The following is a 17,090-nucleotide window of genomic DNA, read 5'->3' on the forward strand; positions in this document are numbered from 1 at the left end:
TTCTTGCCTAGGTGGAAGACCTTATTTTTCTCACCACTGAATTGCACGTGGTTTAATAGGGCCCAGTGTTCAAACCTGTCAAGATCCTTCTGAGGCTACCTTGAGGCTAGTCCTCCCATTAGGTATCATCTGCAAATTTGATGAGTTCCCCTTGATCTGTTTGTTTTTTTAAAAAAAAAAAACGGTTGGCTTTTATTCTTTTCTAGGTGTTCACAGATCTGTTACTTAATCAGGTTTTCCGGGATTTTCTCAGGTATTGATGTTAGGTTGACTCGTCTGTAGTTTCCTGGTTCCATTTTTTCCCTCTTTGAAGGTTGGAACTACATCAATTATTTTCCAGTCCTCTGGTAATTCCCCAGTGCTCCAAGAGCTTTGAAATATTGGTTCAGTGGTTCCAAGATCAGTCTGTCAGCTGCTGAACCCTGGGAAACAATTCATCTGGTCCTGGTGATTTGAACTCATCTAGAGTTGATAGGTATTTTCTTATCATTTTCTTGCCTATTTTTACTTGTATTCCTTTTCTGTCTTCCACGATATACTGCTTTTGATAGGTTAGTCTGTTTTTTCTTTTTGTGTAAAGACAGAGGTAAAGAATGAATTAAGCAGTTCTATTTCCTCCTGGCTATCCATCATCTCCTTGCCATCTTCTCCCATTAATGGATCAATCATTTTCTTCACTTTTTGCTTGTTTCTTACATGTTGAAATATTTTTTTATTATTATTATTGACACTTATTGCAAGTCTTAGTTCATTCTAAACCTTAGCTTTCCTGATCCTTATCATCCTTACAGATTCAAGCTATTCAATGGTATTCTGTTTTAGTTATGTGACCCTCTTTCCATTTTTTATATTTGTCTGTTTTGTCTCTCAGTTTATTAGATAATTCTATCTAATACTAGTTTCATCTGAATTCCATCTCTTCAACTTTTGTTAGATTTGTTTCTTTTGAACAATTTAAATCTTTCTAATAATATGTTCCAGTCGTGGGTTTTATCCCACCACGTTTCAGTAATGGCAACAATATCATACCTGCTTTCATATACTAGGACTTCTGGTTCACCCTACCTGTTCCTCATACTTTAAATGTTAATGTATAAGCATCTGAGTCCTTCTTGATGACCCTAAATTTGTTTCACATATTTCTATGCTTTGTATGTGGATTCCTCTTCTTTCACACTACACAATATTTTGAGATTTATGCTTGGGATTAGGTCCTAAACATTGGTCTCCCCCCCCCCTTCCAGATTTAGTTTAAAGTCCTTTAGATAAGCTGAGCCACTTGTTTTCCAAAAATGTTCTTCCTAGTTCTTGTAAGGTGTAGCCTATCATCTGCCAGAAACTCTTCATATAAGTAATTTAATCATGATCTAAGAATCTAAAGATTATGTCCCTGGTCCTTCCCACAAATCATAAACTCTCTTACATTTATGAGATGCCATGTTTGAGGCATCTCTTTTGTTTTCATATAGGCTGACTGGAGAACTGCTATCCTTATTGGCGGCAGCAGGAACAGTGACCTCATTCACTCAAATATATTAGTTAGTCATATGTTGTTCCCAAAGGGAATTCCTCCAATGAGTGGTTTGATATACTCAGTGAATGGTTCAATGTAAGTTTGAGATGCTTGTGGCACTCACATGATAGACAAGTGTTCTTATAAAACAGCTTGTATGCATAGAAGATTAGCATGTCAAAATGAGCTGAGTCCCCCTTTCTACCATCCATTATTCTGGAAAGTCTGGACCAACAGTTAGGAGTGGAGTGTTAAATCTATTCATCTCATCCATGCTTGCTGCAGAAGTCCCAAGACTAGATGCATCATGAAAGCAAAGATGTGGGAGTTCAGTCATTTGAATTCTTTACTGGTTATTTCCTTTTAAGGCCAGTGCTGTAGCCATCTACAAATTATACAGTAACAAAAAGCTTCATGATATGATTTCTGCAAATCAGGTTGTTATAACACAACAGCTGCTTGGTTTCCAAGCTAATTATTACCCATATATATAGAGACTACTGAGAAAGCCATTGTTACTGTTGGAACACAAGTTATGACTAACAAAAACCATTTAATAAACTATTAACATTATGTTAAGTAGGCTCGAACTGCACTTGGCATTGGCCTTTAGTGAACTGGGATTGGTCCTCATGGAGCAACCTGATTGGCTATTAGTGCAACATCTTTATTGGCCACAGTTAAGCAGTTACACAGGTCATGCTTAAGTAGAAACTCACTGGCCAAGGGTTTATCTGGTTCTTAACAGATTGATCACTAAGTCACTCCATGTCTTTTATTTCACCCATGCTCCAGAATATGAAATAATAGGCAGTATGGCTGTGGTGCATACATTGCATAGGGTTGATGATGCAAGCTCTGTTCTAAGACATGAAAGTCCTTCCTAAAACCTCCTCCAGTTTTCAAGCCAAGTTCACTTAATGTCACAGTTAACCTATCCAAATTAATGTCAGTTATCCTAGATGGGTTTTTTTTTTTTCCTTATGAACTAAATTTGCCTCATTGTCCCCAGCACCTCACTGCAAAGGGAAATAAGAATATACTAAACAATGCCATCATCAAACAAAGAGCACAGTCAAGTGTTTAGCAGTTAATGTGATAGAAGCAATTTCCTCTGGCTAATTAAAAAGCTTGGGTGTGTTTCTATATTGACTGTGACATTTTGATATTTTTCTTCCTTTACCAGTGAGGTAGAATCATGAAAGGCAACCTCTTCTGTCTTATTGTTTACGGATGACTGCGCATGCAGGAACTTAATATTCTCAAATGCTTATTAAAGTTAATCCTTATTGTACTAAATGATTTCTAAAATAAAGAGAACTTACCTATATTTGCATATCTCCTAAATATAGAGACAAAGCCTTTTTGGCTTAGCAAGCTTTTTTTCTGTATCAGTTTTACAGACTCAGCCATGCATTTGAGCTGTTCAGTTTAGGTTGAAAATAAAGCTCCACCACACTTCATGTACAAACTGGCAAGTTAAATAATACAAAGATACAGAAATTTCAATTCCACTTATTCCATATCCTAGCAAACAGCCTTCACAATATGCTATCTGATCTCTCTCTTAGCACTGGCATTTTCACACACAAGAATACTTGATGAGTAGAAGGCTTCTTACTTAATTCCAAAGATCTTCCTTCCTTCTGGTGATGCTATATTTTATACTGGTAGTCTTCCATAATGACCATTCATTGAGCAACTGTTTGAAATTATGATAGAACTGAAAAAGTGACTTATGACCAGTGGTGGGATTCAGCCAGTTCGCACCACTTCGGGAGAACCGGTTGTTAAGTTTCTGAGCAGTTTGATGAACTGGTTGTTGGAAGAAATCATTAGGGCAGAGAAACGGTTGTTAAATTATTTGACTCCCACCACTGCTTATGACCAAACCCCACACTTACAATTGTCACAGCATGCTGAAATCACGTTATTGTGATTTGGGCAGGGGTGGGATTCAACTGGTGTAACAACCGGTTTGGTGAGCGCACGCGCGCAACATTTGAAAACTCAGCATTTCAGCTCCAATACTTACCTTCTACAGCAGCCCCGGTGAGTAAAACAGCTGATGTGCAGCAATCCACTGTGCCGCACGAATCAGCTGAGCTGCAGAACACGGAAATAAAGGACAGACTAGGACAGGGGCGAGTGGATGGGGCCAAATGATCACCGAAATTACCAGTTCGCCCGAACCGGTCTGAACTGGTAGAATCCCACCACTGGATTCGCAGGCTTGGCAACTGTCCCACGTTTACATTTGGATTCCCAAAATTCTGAGCTTTCACTTCAAAAAAGCATATTTCTAAACTTCATAGCTGCCAAAGATACCTTTAAAAGATGAGTTATTATCATTCCATTTGCATCTGAATCTGGATGGGGAATTGTGTGTGCAAGCACATCTTACCATAGGAAGCTCCCTTGCATCCTGAACAAATTGAGAGACGTGAACAAGGACCGCAAAGGCTCAGAACTGCTCGGTTTCCAAAGAGCCACAAATAATGAAAGACAGAGGTAGAAACAACTAGTCCTAAACTGATTTAGCTGTAATAGTTTGAAATCCTGGAATATTTGTATGTTATGCTATGTAAAAGAAAATATGCGTGTAAAAATACTGCACGTATGCATATAAGAAGTGGAATGCTGAAAAGAGTGAGCTGTGGAGAATGGCATTGTTGGTTAAAGTCAAAGCTACCCCAAAGAAAACTATGCAAAGAAGAAACACAACTTCTGGGACTTTTATTGGGGCCTAAATGGATTGTCTGTTAGAAAAAATACTATGGCAAGATGTAATATAAGCTATGAATTAAAAATAGGAATTCCCAAGATCCACCTGAAAGGTCTCCTTATGAGGAGGAAATACAAACACAGCACTGATACTTTACGTTAACTAAGGCTTAAGTCCACTTTGTGCAATGCATTTGTTTAATCAACATCTAAGTGAATATTTAACAAAATAAAATGTCCTTGCAAAGACAATAACATCAAGAGATTTCATCAGAGAGGAGGAATTATAGTGGCTCCATAAAATATATGAAGGCAAATGCATATTGATTGTAGGAACGTGTACAAATAATGTTGCCATTGTGCCATTTAACTTGGAAACTTTTTCCATTGAATTCAATAGAATATACTCCCAAAGTAAGGTGCTCAGTATTGCAATCGCAGTGAGTTGGTCAAAGGGGAAACAGATGTCAAAGAAGAGTTTGAGGAGATTGGTGAATCCCATTTGAAAATTATCTCTCTCTCTCTCTCTCCCCTCCCTCCAGTTGCTCCTCCTGAGAGTCTGCAAGTGGCTGCAGTCAGAGACCAATCAATTGACCTGGAATGGGATGGCCCAATGGCTGTGACTGAATATGTCATTTCCTACCAGCCAGCTGTACCAGGGGGCCTGCAGCTCCAGCAGCGGGTGCCAGGTGACTGGAGCACTGTCACTCTGAAGGAGTTGGAGCCAGGCTTGACATACAACATCAGCATCTATGCTGTTATCAGTGAAGTGCTCAGTGCCCCTGTTGGAGTCAAGGTAGCCACCCGTAAGTATTTTCTACTTACTCTGCACCGCGAATTGCTATTTCAGGTTTGACAATTGAGAGAAGTTTTTTAAAAAGAGATTTCAAGGCCATCCCTTTTCATATGTTTAAAAAAAGTTGAAGATTAAAACAGAAAAATGTCTTTGTTTGAAGGTGATTGGTTGGAAATATGATGCACTCCTATGGAATGATTGTTGAGGAAAGCTGCTTCCTCTGTAGCAAAGGAGAAATTGTTCTGTTTTCCTTTGAGAGAATGAAATACATTCTAGGCTATTCTGTTTATTAATTATAGCTGAAGATTATAATAACATTTAGTGATTTGAAGTCAGTTTCAACATGTTTTAACTAAATCAATATGGAAAAAAATTCATTCAGGACACACGTCTGTAAGAATACCAAAGAAATTAAAAGAGCTTGGTAAAAACACCAGTAAAGCAGAGGTGGGATGCTACCGGCTCGGCCTGGTTCTATAGAACCTGTAGCTGCAAAGAGCAGCTGACACCGAACCGGTTCGGTGTTTGGCCCACCCGCCTGCCCAGGCTCCAGGCTGTCCTTTATTCCCTGCTTTTCCCTCCTCGGCTGTTTTGTGTGGCACAGCTGAGGTTGAAAAAGCAGGAAACAAGAGGATTTTCAAACGCTGCGTACCCGAGCGCAGCGCTTGTCAGCTGTCCAGACAGCACAGCTGATGATTTCTTGCAAACGCTGCACACACGATTGTCCGCAGTTCGGAAAACCAGCAAATTGCTCCATTGGCTGGCCCCTCCCCTCCCCACCCACTCACTCCTTACTTGGCATGCGAGCCATCCAACTTGCCTGGTTTGATAAGTTGCTATTTTTTCCTCCCCCCCCCCCGATCACCAGCTGTTCTGCTCTGCCAGGAGATTTAGATTAGCTAGAAAGCAGGAAATTCTTGGATTTCTTGCTTTCTAGCTAATCTAAAAGCAGAGCCGAACCTTCCTTAGGACTGAAGCTTTTCAGTGCAGACTCAGGTAGCTGATTGCAGATAGATAGAACTCTAAGTTAATCTGTGATTCTGTGAGCAACTCAATCTGCCTGCCTGCTTTGCCTGCTTTGGGGTAAAAGTTGCTCTTTTTAAAATAAAAAATTCAATATTTACATACATAGTGTGTTGTGAGTTAATTTTGTTTGCTTGCTAGCAAATTTTATGAGTTTGCTAGCAAGCAAATTTTATGTGACAGACTCAGGGAGTCGTTTGCAGATAGATAGATAAGTGAATCTGTGATTCTGTGAGCAACTCAATCTGCCTGTCTGCTTGACCTACTTTTGGGTAAAAGTTGCTCTTTTTTTTAATAAAAAAATCAATATTTACATAAATATTTGTAATATTTACATACAAGCCATGACCACCCAGTCACATGACCACCAAGCCACACCCACAAATTAGGCCATACCCACAGAACCGGTTGTTAAGAAATTTGAATCCCACCCCTGCAGTAAAATCAATCATCTCAGTGATTATTGGGTCCCTGGATTTCCAAATTTTTACATCACATTTCCAAATATCCTCAGAATTTTGTTTTTCTTCCCTTATTACAACTGCTTGCCCGAGTTCCTTGCTATATATCGCTTGGTAGATGTGTTGATGTGTTGGATCTGGTCCCATAAAATCTGCCAGAGATATATTGTATGACAGGACTGAGTCCACTGAATATACTGGAAAAATTGGTTTCACAAATTCTTTGGTTCCAGAAAATATTCACGAATCCTTGCTCATGCTGAGTATTTATATGTATCCTCATAAAATGATTTATTTAAATCCAAGTGGAACCTGGACAGTACAAACTTGGAACAGTCATGCTCTACCTATTAAAGTGGACTAATTGAGATATTTTGCTGCCTGACCAAAAATGATAGCTTACAGAACCCAACCAAGCTGACAATGGCAACAAAACTTTTACTCTTTTCTGCAGCTGACAGCAGCAATCTAAGTTAGGATGGCCAAACCAGACTAGGCTACTGGATGCCCATAGCTTTGTCCTCCAAGTCTTCTGCTGATGTTGTTCCCTAACCCTCACATTTGATAGCTGAAACATCTACCAGTCTCCCTAATGATAGGCCGACTTTGCGTAGTGTTTGCAGGACAGATTATGCTCTGATTCCAATCAACCAGTTAAATCCAAACTAATATAAATTCATGTCACAGAACTGCAATACTTGCTTTGAATATAAAAAAGCCACTTTTGAGTGGTGGGGAGGAATGTGGAACAAATATAAGCTTCAGAATGCCAGGTCACAGACTGAGTCAGTCAGACTCAGTCACAGTCTGAGACATTCTGTGAAGTTACACTATATGAGGTATCCATTGAGTCCTTCTCCAATTTATAATAAACTTGGGGTTTTTTTTCTACCTGCAGCAACAGTATGACTTCAGGGGTATCCCACAGTAGGCAGTGTGAATCAAAGGAAGTAACACCCAACAGAATAAGCCAGAACTCTTATATGGCTAGCTACCTTGGGAAGGGTATGGAGTTAATACCTCCAGGAATTTTCTATGCAACAAACCTCATTATAGGTTTATGAATAGGTGGTTTGTTTCCTTTGGGCCCCTGAGCTTCATGAAGACAAAACAGCAGAATTCCATGCAAGTAATGAATTGTTCCATTTGGAAGAAAAATAGTTATACTGATATCCAAAAAGGGGAGCTAAGAAATGCAAATAGCATTATCAAACCAATCTGTATCTTAGCAGAGAGGCATCACATTATAAAACACAAATCAAGGTATGGCACACATTCAAGGTTGTATTTATCAGGATTAACGGAAAAGTTTCAACTGAGAGCCAATGCTGATATTCATGTGATTTTCAAAATCATTGAAATCCAAGTCCCATTACAATCTTTTCATCTCCCAGGCATATTGAGTTAGTAATTTTAAAAGTTAATCAGTTGTTGGAAATCTACTGGAAACAACATTAGCATCCTTGCATAATTAGGTCTGTTTCATCTCAGATCATAACTGCTCACAAATTTTGGTTTACAGTAGTGCTTGGGAATTAAAGTCAGAGGGGGTATTCAGCAGGTTCTGACCGGTTCTACAGAACCGGTAGCAGAAATTTTGAGTAGTTAGGAGAACCAGCAAATATCACCTCTGACTGGAGATGTTACAGTATCCTTCCCCTGCCACGCCCACCAAGCCATGCCCTGCTTGTATGAGTATGGTAGCAGCTTGAATGAGAGGAATTGAAGTTTTCACATCACAAAGATAAGCTCAGTCACCTTTGCTGTCAGCACATCAAGTGACTGCTAAAGATGTGGTTTGGGGGTAATTAAAAAGTTGGCAGCCCTTAGCTAACACATGTTTTAAAATTATGCCATTGTAAGGAAAGAGAGATGATTTAAGATAATTGTAAATCAGTTGATCTTAAATATCATGATGAAATTCATCTTTCAGTGGGTGAACTACAAGGGAAGCAGTGCACACACATACACACAGACACAGCTTTATTGGTGCTGCACACAGCATTCACAAAAGCCTTTCCAATATGTTTTTCTCGCTGAGTTTCTTATATTAAAACAATAGGCTAGAGAAAAATGTCTCAACTGACATCTATTCAATTCACTTGATTAAAACCAAATAGCTTCCATTCCTACAAATAGATTAACACTTTCCAGCTATGATATCATAAAGATACAACTGAAAATTTAGAAGTATGAATTACAAGCAATTGCAGCTTTGAGCTGACAATTATGAATATTCTGAACTTTCAGTCAGGAAGGGCTGTGGCACTCTGCCAAATGGATTTGTCATTAGCAAAGCCAGGCTCCTTGTGTATTCATGAAAACCTGCTACTACTGATGAAACAAGCGCAGCTTGGAAAGAAACATATGGAGATTAGTTAGCCTCTTTCGCCTCCATTATCTTGATTATGCAACTAACTTTTGCATTAGTGCATCACTGACCCATAGAGTTTTTTTGGGATATCATTGTGGACATAATTAATCTTCTACAAATATCCTTGATTCATGCTGAAGTATTGCCCCTAGGGAAAAATCTCCCTACTGTTCACAAAACTGTTCCATTTTCAATAACTTGGATTCTTTTAAATAGTAGAGAGTTCTTTCAAGAAGTAGATGCTTTTCTTTGTCTTCTTATTTTCACCAGTCCCTCTCTGGGACTATGAGTACTCAGTATAAGGGTTCTAATTGTTTTATTGAAGCAGGATGTCTCCCAGTTATGTACTTTGGACAATGGAAACTAGACATTTGAGTATGTAGTGAGGAGGATAGTTAAAGAAAGGTTGTATTCCCCATCTCTATCTTCATCTCTGTATTTCAGAACTCTCTACTCCACGAGGACTGCAGTTCAAAACTATCACAGAGACTACTGTGGAGATGGAATGGGAACCCTTCTCCTTCCCCTTTGATGGCTGGGAGATCAGTTTCATCCCCAAGGTAGCTGTCTTGTCTTTGGAGATATCCTTTCATCAGAAGTAGTTGTTACCACATGTGGAGAAATCTCATGTTATGATGTCTTTGGTACACAGGCTGGGAAAACATATATGTGTGTAGTACTAGAAGGAAGATTTAAAAAAATAAAACAAAAAAATGAACAAAGACCTAGGAAAAACTTTAATTTTAATATGCAATTTATTGAGGGTGGGCATACATTAGCAGGAAAAGAGAATCCTTATTCAACTTACATTCAGTTGACATTGAAATAGTTAAAGCTTTCAAGGTTCAGCAGTAACATTTAAGCTTGAACACAGGTTCAAAGGGGCATTTAGAGAACAGATTAGAAAATGATAGAGGGGCCATGATCCCTATCAGAGAAAATGTTACTGAACTGGTAGAAATGAGAGATTTTCCAGACTTCAATTCAGGTGGTGGATGCCTTAATGTTTTTCTCTGCCTGCATGCAGATGGGATATTGCTCAGGGACAGCCTATCATTAAGGAGAATAAACCACTTACAATGAGATGTTGAAAATCACTACAGTTATGTCTTATCTAGTTGCAATCTGTTCATGACCATAAGGATGTTTTTGCCAAAGTAACATCCAAAATTCCTAGGAAATTGGATTCCACTCTTAATGGTTCTAATAGTAGAATTTAGAGTTAAATTTCTGATTGAAGGGGAAATACCTGCTTGAAAGAGAAATTGGAAAAGAGAAATCTACTGAATCTGCATACAAGAGCTATAAAGCTTAATTCTTCATAGGCCAGTATAGGCAAGTTGCTCGGGAAAAGAGACTGAGGGACACTAAACCATCAAACTGAAGACACCTAGTTGCAACAGAAAGTTTCATTGAGTAGTGATTCTTAGTAATATTAATTGGAAGCAATATTTTGGTCTTGTAGTTCTTAGTGTCACTGGGATTTTCTTGATTATCATCTTGGAACTTCCCTTTATTGGTATCTTTATCAAATATATTCCTTTTCCACTGATGTCTGTATTATCAATTTATTCACACTTTCCTGAATTACAGCAGAAATTTGACTTGGTTGTTTGTTAATAGATCCTTCTTTCTAGAATTCTCCTCAATAGAGCTAGCCTTTGGACATGATTAATACAGTAGAGCATCCTGTGTCCAACTCTCTTTTTTTTCTTCACATGACCACATGGGATATTGCTTTGTTTTACACCCTTCCCTGGACCAGTTAGAGCCTTAAAGAGATAGGCAGTAGCGTTTGAGTTGAAATACTTGATTGACAAAGTTAGAAGAGAGTGAGTCAAAGTCGGTGCTTTGCAAATCAACCAAAGGCAGAAGATATAAAAAGCAGCAAGTAGTGGAAGAAGCTGACATGCATAAAGCAGGCCATCTTTTGCTGATGTCACACTATAGAGTGAAGATCACAGGATTGATGTTCTGGTTGTAATTTGCTGCTGAGTGTGGTTATAAACCCTCTTCTCTGTGAAAAAGGCAGCAGCTTTTTTGATCATTACATTATTAACGCATAGTATAGTGAAAGCCAGAATTACTCTGCTTTCTAATTCATAATATTTTTGCAAAGAACTATATGTATCACTATATATAATTATTTTATACCACTACATTGTCAGTCATAGCTGAATGATATACTTTGAATTAAATTGAATAGTTTAAGTGGCCAAGTGTGATTAGATACACAAGGATTTTTTCACACAAATATGTTATGAAAAGACTGAATCTGCAGCTTACCAGCCACTAGTGTGTGGGAACTTACAGAGCAGGTGGTACTTTTATTTCTTTAATGGTTTGCTATATCATTTTAATGAAATCATATTTAAAATGTCTAATAAATGTTATATGGTAACAATGTTCTCCTGCCTCGATTCTGTTTCATGGATTCAAACTAATTTATAGAAATTGTTTTAGTATCTACTTCTGTAACTGTCTTCACAATTTAAGTATTAAGTTTGGATAACAAAACTAATAAAAATTATTCATGTAAATCTCAGTTTATGGAGGATTGGAAGTACTATCACTTTTGTATGTTTTAAAAAGATTACCTATTTTTAAATATTAGTGGAGGCAGGAAAACATTGAGCATATAAGCATGATGCAGGAAATACTGAAAATTCTGCCACATATATATTGCATTTAATATAATAGCATAAACATACCTACAACAATTTATTTATCAATCTCAGGGACAGTAATGCATTCCAAAAACACAGACAAAGTATCAGCAAAAGATTTCTCAGTTTCACAAAAGATTATCCATTTTCTCAATCTTCTATTTTTCCTTCCCTCTCTCTTTTCCTTTCTTTTTCACACACACATAGGCTTCCTTACTGTTTCTACTATATATTCCTCCATCCTGCATATATATTTGTCCCAGAGATAGGCAATTTGGTCCAACTCTAAGTAAATACTCACTTTTTTATTTATTAAAATTGGGGACAATTGTTTTTCCCCCTCAAAATTGAAAGAAAATCCATTCTTACCATAGTTTTATTTATTAGCAAAAGTATATAATTTCCTATACATATTTGTCCACTTTTTAGATTTATTCATAGGGGTCATATATGCTCTTTTGTGTTTTGAAAAGTGAGGTAAGAACACTGAAAGGTTTTCGTTGCCATACATTATTAGAATTTATATTACTGCAGACTGCCATTTCATGCTACAAAAAAAAACCATTCACTGCACTACAGTAAATTCACTATAGCTCCCAATTTGCTGAGGTATAGAAGTTTTTCTTTCTTTGCAGAGAAGTAAATTTTAGGGCATAGCAGCATGATGTTCAGTAATGCCCAAGGAGACAATTCAAAGTTTATTCAAAGTTTATTCAACTTTGAATCAGTTTTTTTAAATGTCTGTAGGACAATGAAGGGGGTGTGATTGCTCAACTTCCCAGTAGTATGACAACCTTCAATCAGACGGGCCTGAAACCAGGTGAAGAGTACACAGTCAATGTTGTAGCTCTCAAGGAACAAGCCCGAAGTTCACCCACTTCAGCCAGTGTTTCAACCTGTAAGTAACCCTAACCGACTTTTTTATGTAAACTTGTGAATTAATATCAGCCTTCTTTCCTGGTGGAATAAGACCATTTAAAAAGTCATTTGCTTCAAGAAGAACCATCATGTTTAGGAACAATATACTTCTAAATAATAAATGCAATGATAGAGGAGACTTTTGCTTTCTCCTTTGTGCTCTATTTGTAGAACATGAGAAACACCTGTATGAGCATTGTTGGAACTGTTTTACTGGAATGGATAGATCAACAATAAGGTTAATCAGATTCTCATCTAGGAAGCAAGGATTTAATTTGTCTAGAAATGTTCCTTGTCATCTTACTACATATCTTCACTTAGCAAAATCTATTTTGGGGAGTGGGGGAGAAAACTATGCAAATAGCTTCAACACAGGATACATCAACAAGGCTAATTATAAAGAATTAATGAACTTTAGATCCAGGCAAAAATATATATGTCAATGTCTGGAATACTGTACCCGACTCTGTAGTTTCTTCCCCAAACCCCAAAACTTTAACCTTAGACTGTCTACTATTGACCTCACCCTTTCCTAAGAGGTCTGTAGGGCGTGCATAAAGCGCACCAACGTGCCTACCGTCCCTGTCTATTGTTTCTCTTATTCTTTTATTTTTCTTATATGTACCCATTTCATGTATTCACAACTATGTATACACTTATACTTATTATCTTGTAAACAATTGGCAAATCAAATAAATAAATAAAAATAAATAAATAAAATAAATACTGCACAGCACAAGGAGGTCTTCCTTTAAAGAAAAGAGAACATGCTAAATATTAATTCGCAATCTTGATGAACAACTTGGTTATCCTTTCATCATGTGAGCAAGTGCATACAGACATTTATTGCACACAAACATTTTTTCTCTTTACAGATAAAGCAGTGTTTGAGAACTGCTTACAGGATGTAGCTTACCAATGACACCTATAGGCCACATGAAGCAATTATCCATTTCAACTGGTTTAAGAGACTTTGATGCCTAATGGTCCATAAGCAAGGCCATCCCTTGCTGTGTTGATAGAAGAGCTGCTAGAGTAATCACTGGTCTCATTCTCTTTATTTTCTTTTGGGTTTTGACCCTGGCTTATGAATAAGAATAAAGGAGCTTAAAGTATGCTTGGTGTCAAGACAAAGCCAGCAACATGTCAGCAGGAGTTGACAGGACCTTTCAGGAACACTGTACAACTTGAGTGGAAAAAAAGACTCATAGAAACCAAGATAAGAAAGCATGGGGAATTAGCAAAACTAAGACAAAATTAAATGAAATTTTATTAGGATCTGAGGAGAAGATAAAAAAATTTATCAAGTTTTATTGGAATTTAAATTGGAAGAAGAAAAGGTAATGGAAACAATGGTGGTATGGATGAAAAATTTCGGCTATAGCATTAATTTAGACATTGGCAAAAACTTTGGAAAAGAAATTAAAAAATGATTTTAGCTATACCATTCAAGGAAAATCTGTATAAATTATTTTATAAATGGCATATACCTCCATCAAGATTGGCAACAATAAATCCAAATCTTTCTCCCATATGCTGGAAATGTAATAAAGAAAAAGGAACTTATTATCACTTATGGTGGAGTTGCAAAGAGGCCCAAAAATATTGGCAAAATTTATACAACTGGATAGAAGAAATGTGTGGAATGAAAATAGAACATAGACCAGAGTTCTTTCTGCTAGGGATCAATACGAGGAAATATGATAAGGAAAATATATATTTAATAATCCATGTAATAACTGCAGCAAGATTGGCGTATGCACAGAATTGGAAAAGCAAAGATATCCCAAATTAATTTGAAATATTGAGGAAAATCATGAGATGCGCATAAATGGATAAACTAACAAAGGAGCTAAAAAATAAGGAGGATTCGGATTACTATAAAACATGGGACAAATTTTATGGTTGGCTAGAGATGAGGAAGATTCATGCAAATAAGGAATGATTATATGTTTATTTAATGTATATGGAATGAAATTATGTAATATTATTATTGGATTTAGCAAAGTAATGACAAAGATTGATATTAGGAAGACTGTACCAGGTTCAACATTTTTATTGTAATTTCTATTTGTGTTTGTGTTTGTTTAATAAAGGAAAATTATTTTAAAAAGAAAGAAACCAATTTTTTTAGAGGAATGCCTCAGATATCTATCTCAGTGTCTTTAGTGTTAGAGTTAGTCAGGATTACAACCTTAAATGAAATGCACAGCTTCTCTGTATGAGTTGCTTTTCAAATTGTATCTTCACAATCTAATCCAAAACCAGTGGTTTATGCAGTGGTATGAGTAATTCTGCTACGTCTATAGTCTTAGAGGGAAATAAAGATAGTGGAATGAATCTAAATTATTTATTTTTATTTATTTATTTGTGCCCCATCTTTATTATTTTTACAAGCAATCCAAGACACTGAATGTGTCCAACACATCTTCTTCCTCCTATTTTCCCTCTACAACACGGGTGTCAAACTCTCCATGTCACATTGCCAACACATGACATTTTGCGATGTTTTTCCCATTCATGGAGCTGGGGTGGGCATGGCCTGCACATGATGCATTTGGCCCGTGGGCCGCCAGTTTGACACCCCTGCCCTACAACAACAATCCGAGGTGGATTGGGTGAGAGACAATGACTGGCCCAAAGTCATGTTGGTTTTCATGGATTTGAACTCATAGTCTCCTGCTTTCTAGCCTGGTGCCTTAACCGCTAGACCAAACTGGTACTTTCTATATGTAAATTGACTTCCTTATTTATATGTGAAATTCTAAGTATAGTTCTAATGGATGAATCTAACAAATATTTGGTGTCATTTGCCTCAACCTCAATCTACACAGAGTTTTTTAAAAACCCTTTGTAACTATTAGAGGACTGTAACAATTTCACAAGGAATTCTTTCTTAACTTCCTTGTCTTTACTTTCCTGGTTTCTGGCACCTTTGGCCACTGTTTTTCCTTCTGTTTCATATACAAAATACCACCTAAAAGTCCTTAGTTTTTAAGTAAGTTCCTTTGCTAATAAGAAGCCATAGTTCTCAGCAATATTCTACTTCTGCATTTATACATTGTGAAACACCACAGTGAATATATGCAAACTATCTTTGGGTAAGGATATGGTACTCAGCATCAATCCAATCTATTTTCCTGCTTACTTTAAAGGCAGTTTTCTGTTCCTATGAAGATTTTTGAATAAAAATCTGAATAGTAATAAAAATAAAATAAATCTATCTGGATATACATTCTCTGAACCATTTAAACACAAAAGTAAAAATGTGCAAGAATGTCACTGCTCTTTTTTTCTTTTTTTTTGAGGTTCCTCTGGAAATAAACTTGTCAATGAATATAGATTACTTCTTCTAATATTCAAATCCCCTTTTTTCAATTGTAATTTATATATACATACATGCACACACAGTAGTTTTAAAAACTAATACATATTAATAAAAGAATAGAAGTAGGAAAGAAAGAAAACAAGAAGCAAAAGGAAAGAAAGAAAGAAAGAAAGAAAGAAAGAAAGAAAGAAAGAAAGAAAGAAAGAAAGAAAGAAAGAAAGAAGATAAAAATAGAAGAAACTTCTGGTTTCCTTTGAGGCATGTATAAGTACAATTACAAAATTATCTCTTACTCTATGATTACCACAAACAGTATTGGTAATAGCTTTTCTGTTCTTTTCTTTCTAATCGTCAAAACCACAAATTATAAATGCATTTTTATGTTTCATACAAAATGTTTACAAGGGGTTTCCACTAAGCCATAAATGTAGATACTTTTGTCCCTTCCTTTGATCAAAGCAATTAATTTCTTACTTTCTATTTGTTCATGTACTTACTGTCTCCAGTAATTGATGGGCCAACCCAGATTTTGGTTCGTGATGTCTCTGACACTGTGGCCTTTGTTGAATGGTCTCCACCCCGGGCTAAAGTGGACTATATTCTACTGAAATATGGCCTAGAGAATGAGGAAGGGGGAAAGTCCACTTTCCGATTGCAGCCTCCACTGAGGCAGTATTCCATGCAAGCTTTACGACCTGGCTCGCCATATGAAGTCTCTATCTCTGCTGTCCGTGGTGCTAATGAGAGCGATGCTGCAATCACCCACTTTGTAACAGGTAAGACCAAGCATTCGTTGAATATTTCATTGCCGCAACACTGGCCCTATGCTTTCTTCCTCAGTACAGTAGAGGAAGAGTCATAGCTTAGTGTTACGGTATATTCTTTTTACATTTAGAAGAGCTGGATGGACACGATCAAGGCCGATCTAGAGATCGCGAAGGCAGACCCGACATACGTGGCAGACAGAGAGGCGTGGAAGCAGTACTCAAGGACATTAGCGGACCTCGCCAGAGCGCGAGACAAACGCTGAAGAAAAAGAAGAAGAAGAAGAAGAATTTAGAAGAATCTGGGGGGAAATGCTAGCATTTCTACCTAAAAAAATATTTCAGCTCGTCAAAATCAACCTCTGTGTGAGATCTTGGAAAACTATCTATTGAAATAAATAGATTAAAATAATACAAATATGTCCTTTGGAAGGTAGGCTGTCACAGGATAGGACTAATGCTCCAAAGCTTTTGTCTGAAAGAGGCAGTGTGAAACAGCATTCCAGGTTTTCTTCCCTTTTAA

The 17,090-nt window shown here is 37.1% G+C and overlaps 1 protein-coding gene and 1 long non-coding RNA gene across 5 annotated transcripts in view; one reads left to right on the forward strand and one right to left on the reverse strand.

The window, feature by feature from the left end:
* Positions 1-17,090, forward strand: part of TNR (tenascin R) — a 481,637-nt gene that overhangs the window by 399,714 nt on the left and 64,833 nt on the right. For all 3 annotated transcript variants that reach the window (XM_087960907.1, XM_026669153.2, XM_087960908.1), the window contains 4 exons: positions 4,780-5,043; positions 9,336-9,451; positions 12,305-12,455; positions 16,310-16,579. In XM_087960907.1, the coding sequence (XP_087817033.1) occupies positions 4,780-5,043; positions 9,336-9,451; positions 12,305-12,455; positions 16,310-16,579 (801 nt within the window). The remainder of the gene's footprint in view (positions 1-4,779; positions 5,044-9,335; positions 9,452-12,304; positions 12,456-16,309; positions 16,580-17,090) is intronic.
* The window catches only part of LOC148131326 (uncharacterized), a 48,533-nt gene that overhangs the window by 5,860 nt on the left and 25,583 nt on the right, over positions 1-17,090 (reverse strand). The window contains exon 4 of one of the 2 annotated variants that reach the window (XR_015748727.1): positions 3,548-3,619. The exons of the other annotated variant lie outside the window; for it this stretch is intronic. This is a non-coding gene — a long non-coding RNA (uncharacterized LOC148131326). Of the gene's footprint in view, positions 1-3,547; positions 3,620-17,090 lie in introns of those variants that run through there. 2 annotated transcript variants of the gene reach the window in all.

Source organism: Notechis scutatus, chromosome 3 (assembly GCF_049901735.1).
Source record: "Notechis scutatus isolate UNSWTSFEM ecotype Mainland chromosome 3, rNotScu1.2, whole genome shotgun sequence".
Taxonomy (NCBI): domain Eukaryota; kingdom Metazoa; phylum Chordata; class Lepidosauria; order Squamata; family Elapidae; genus Notechis; species Notechis scutatus.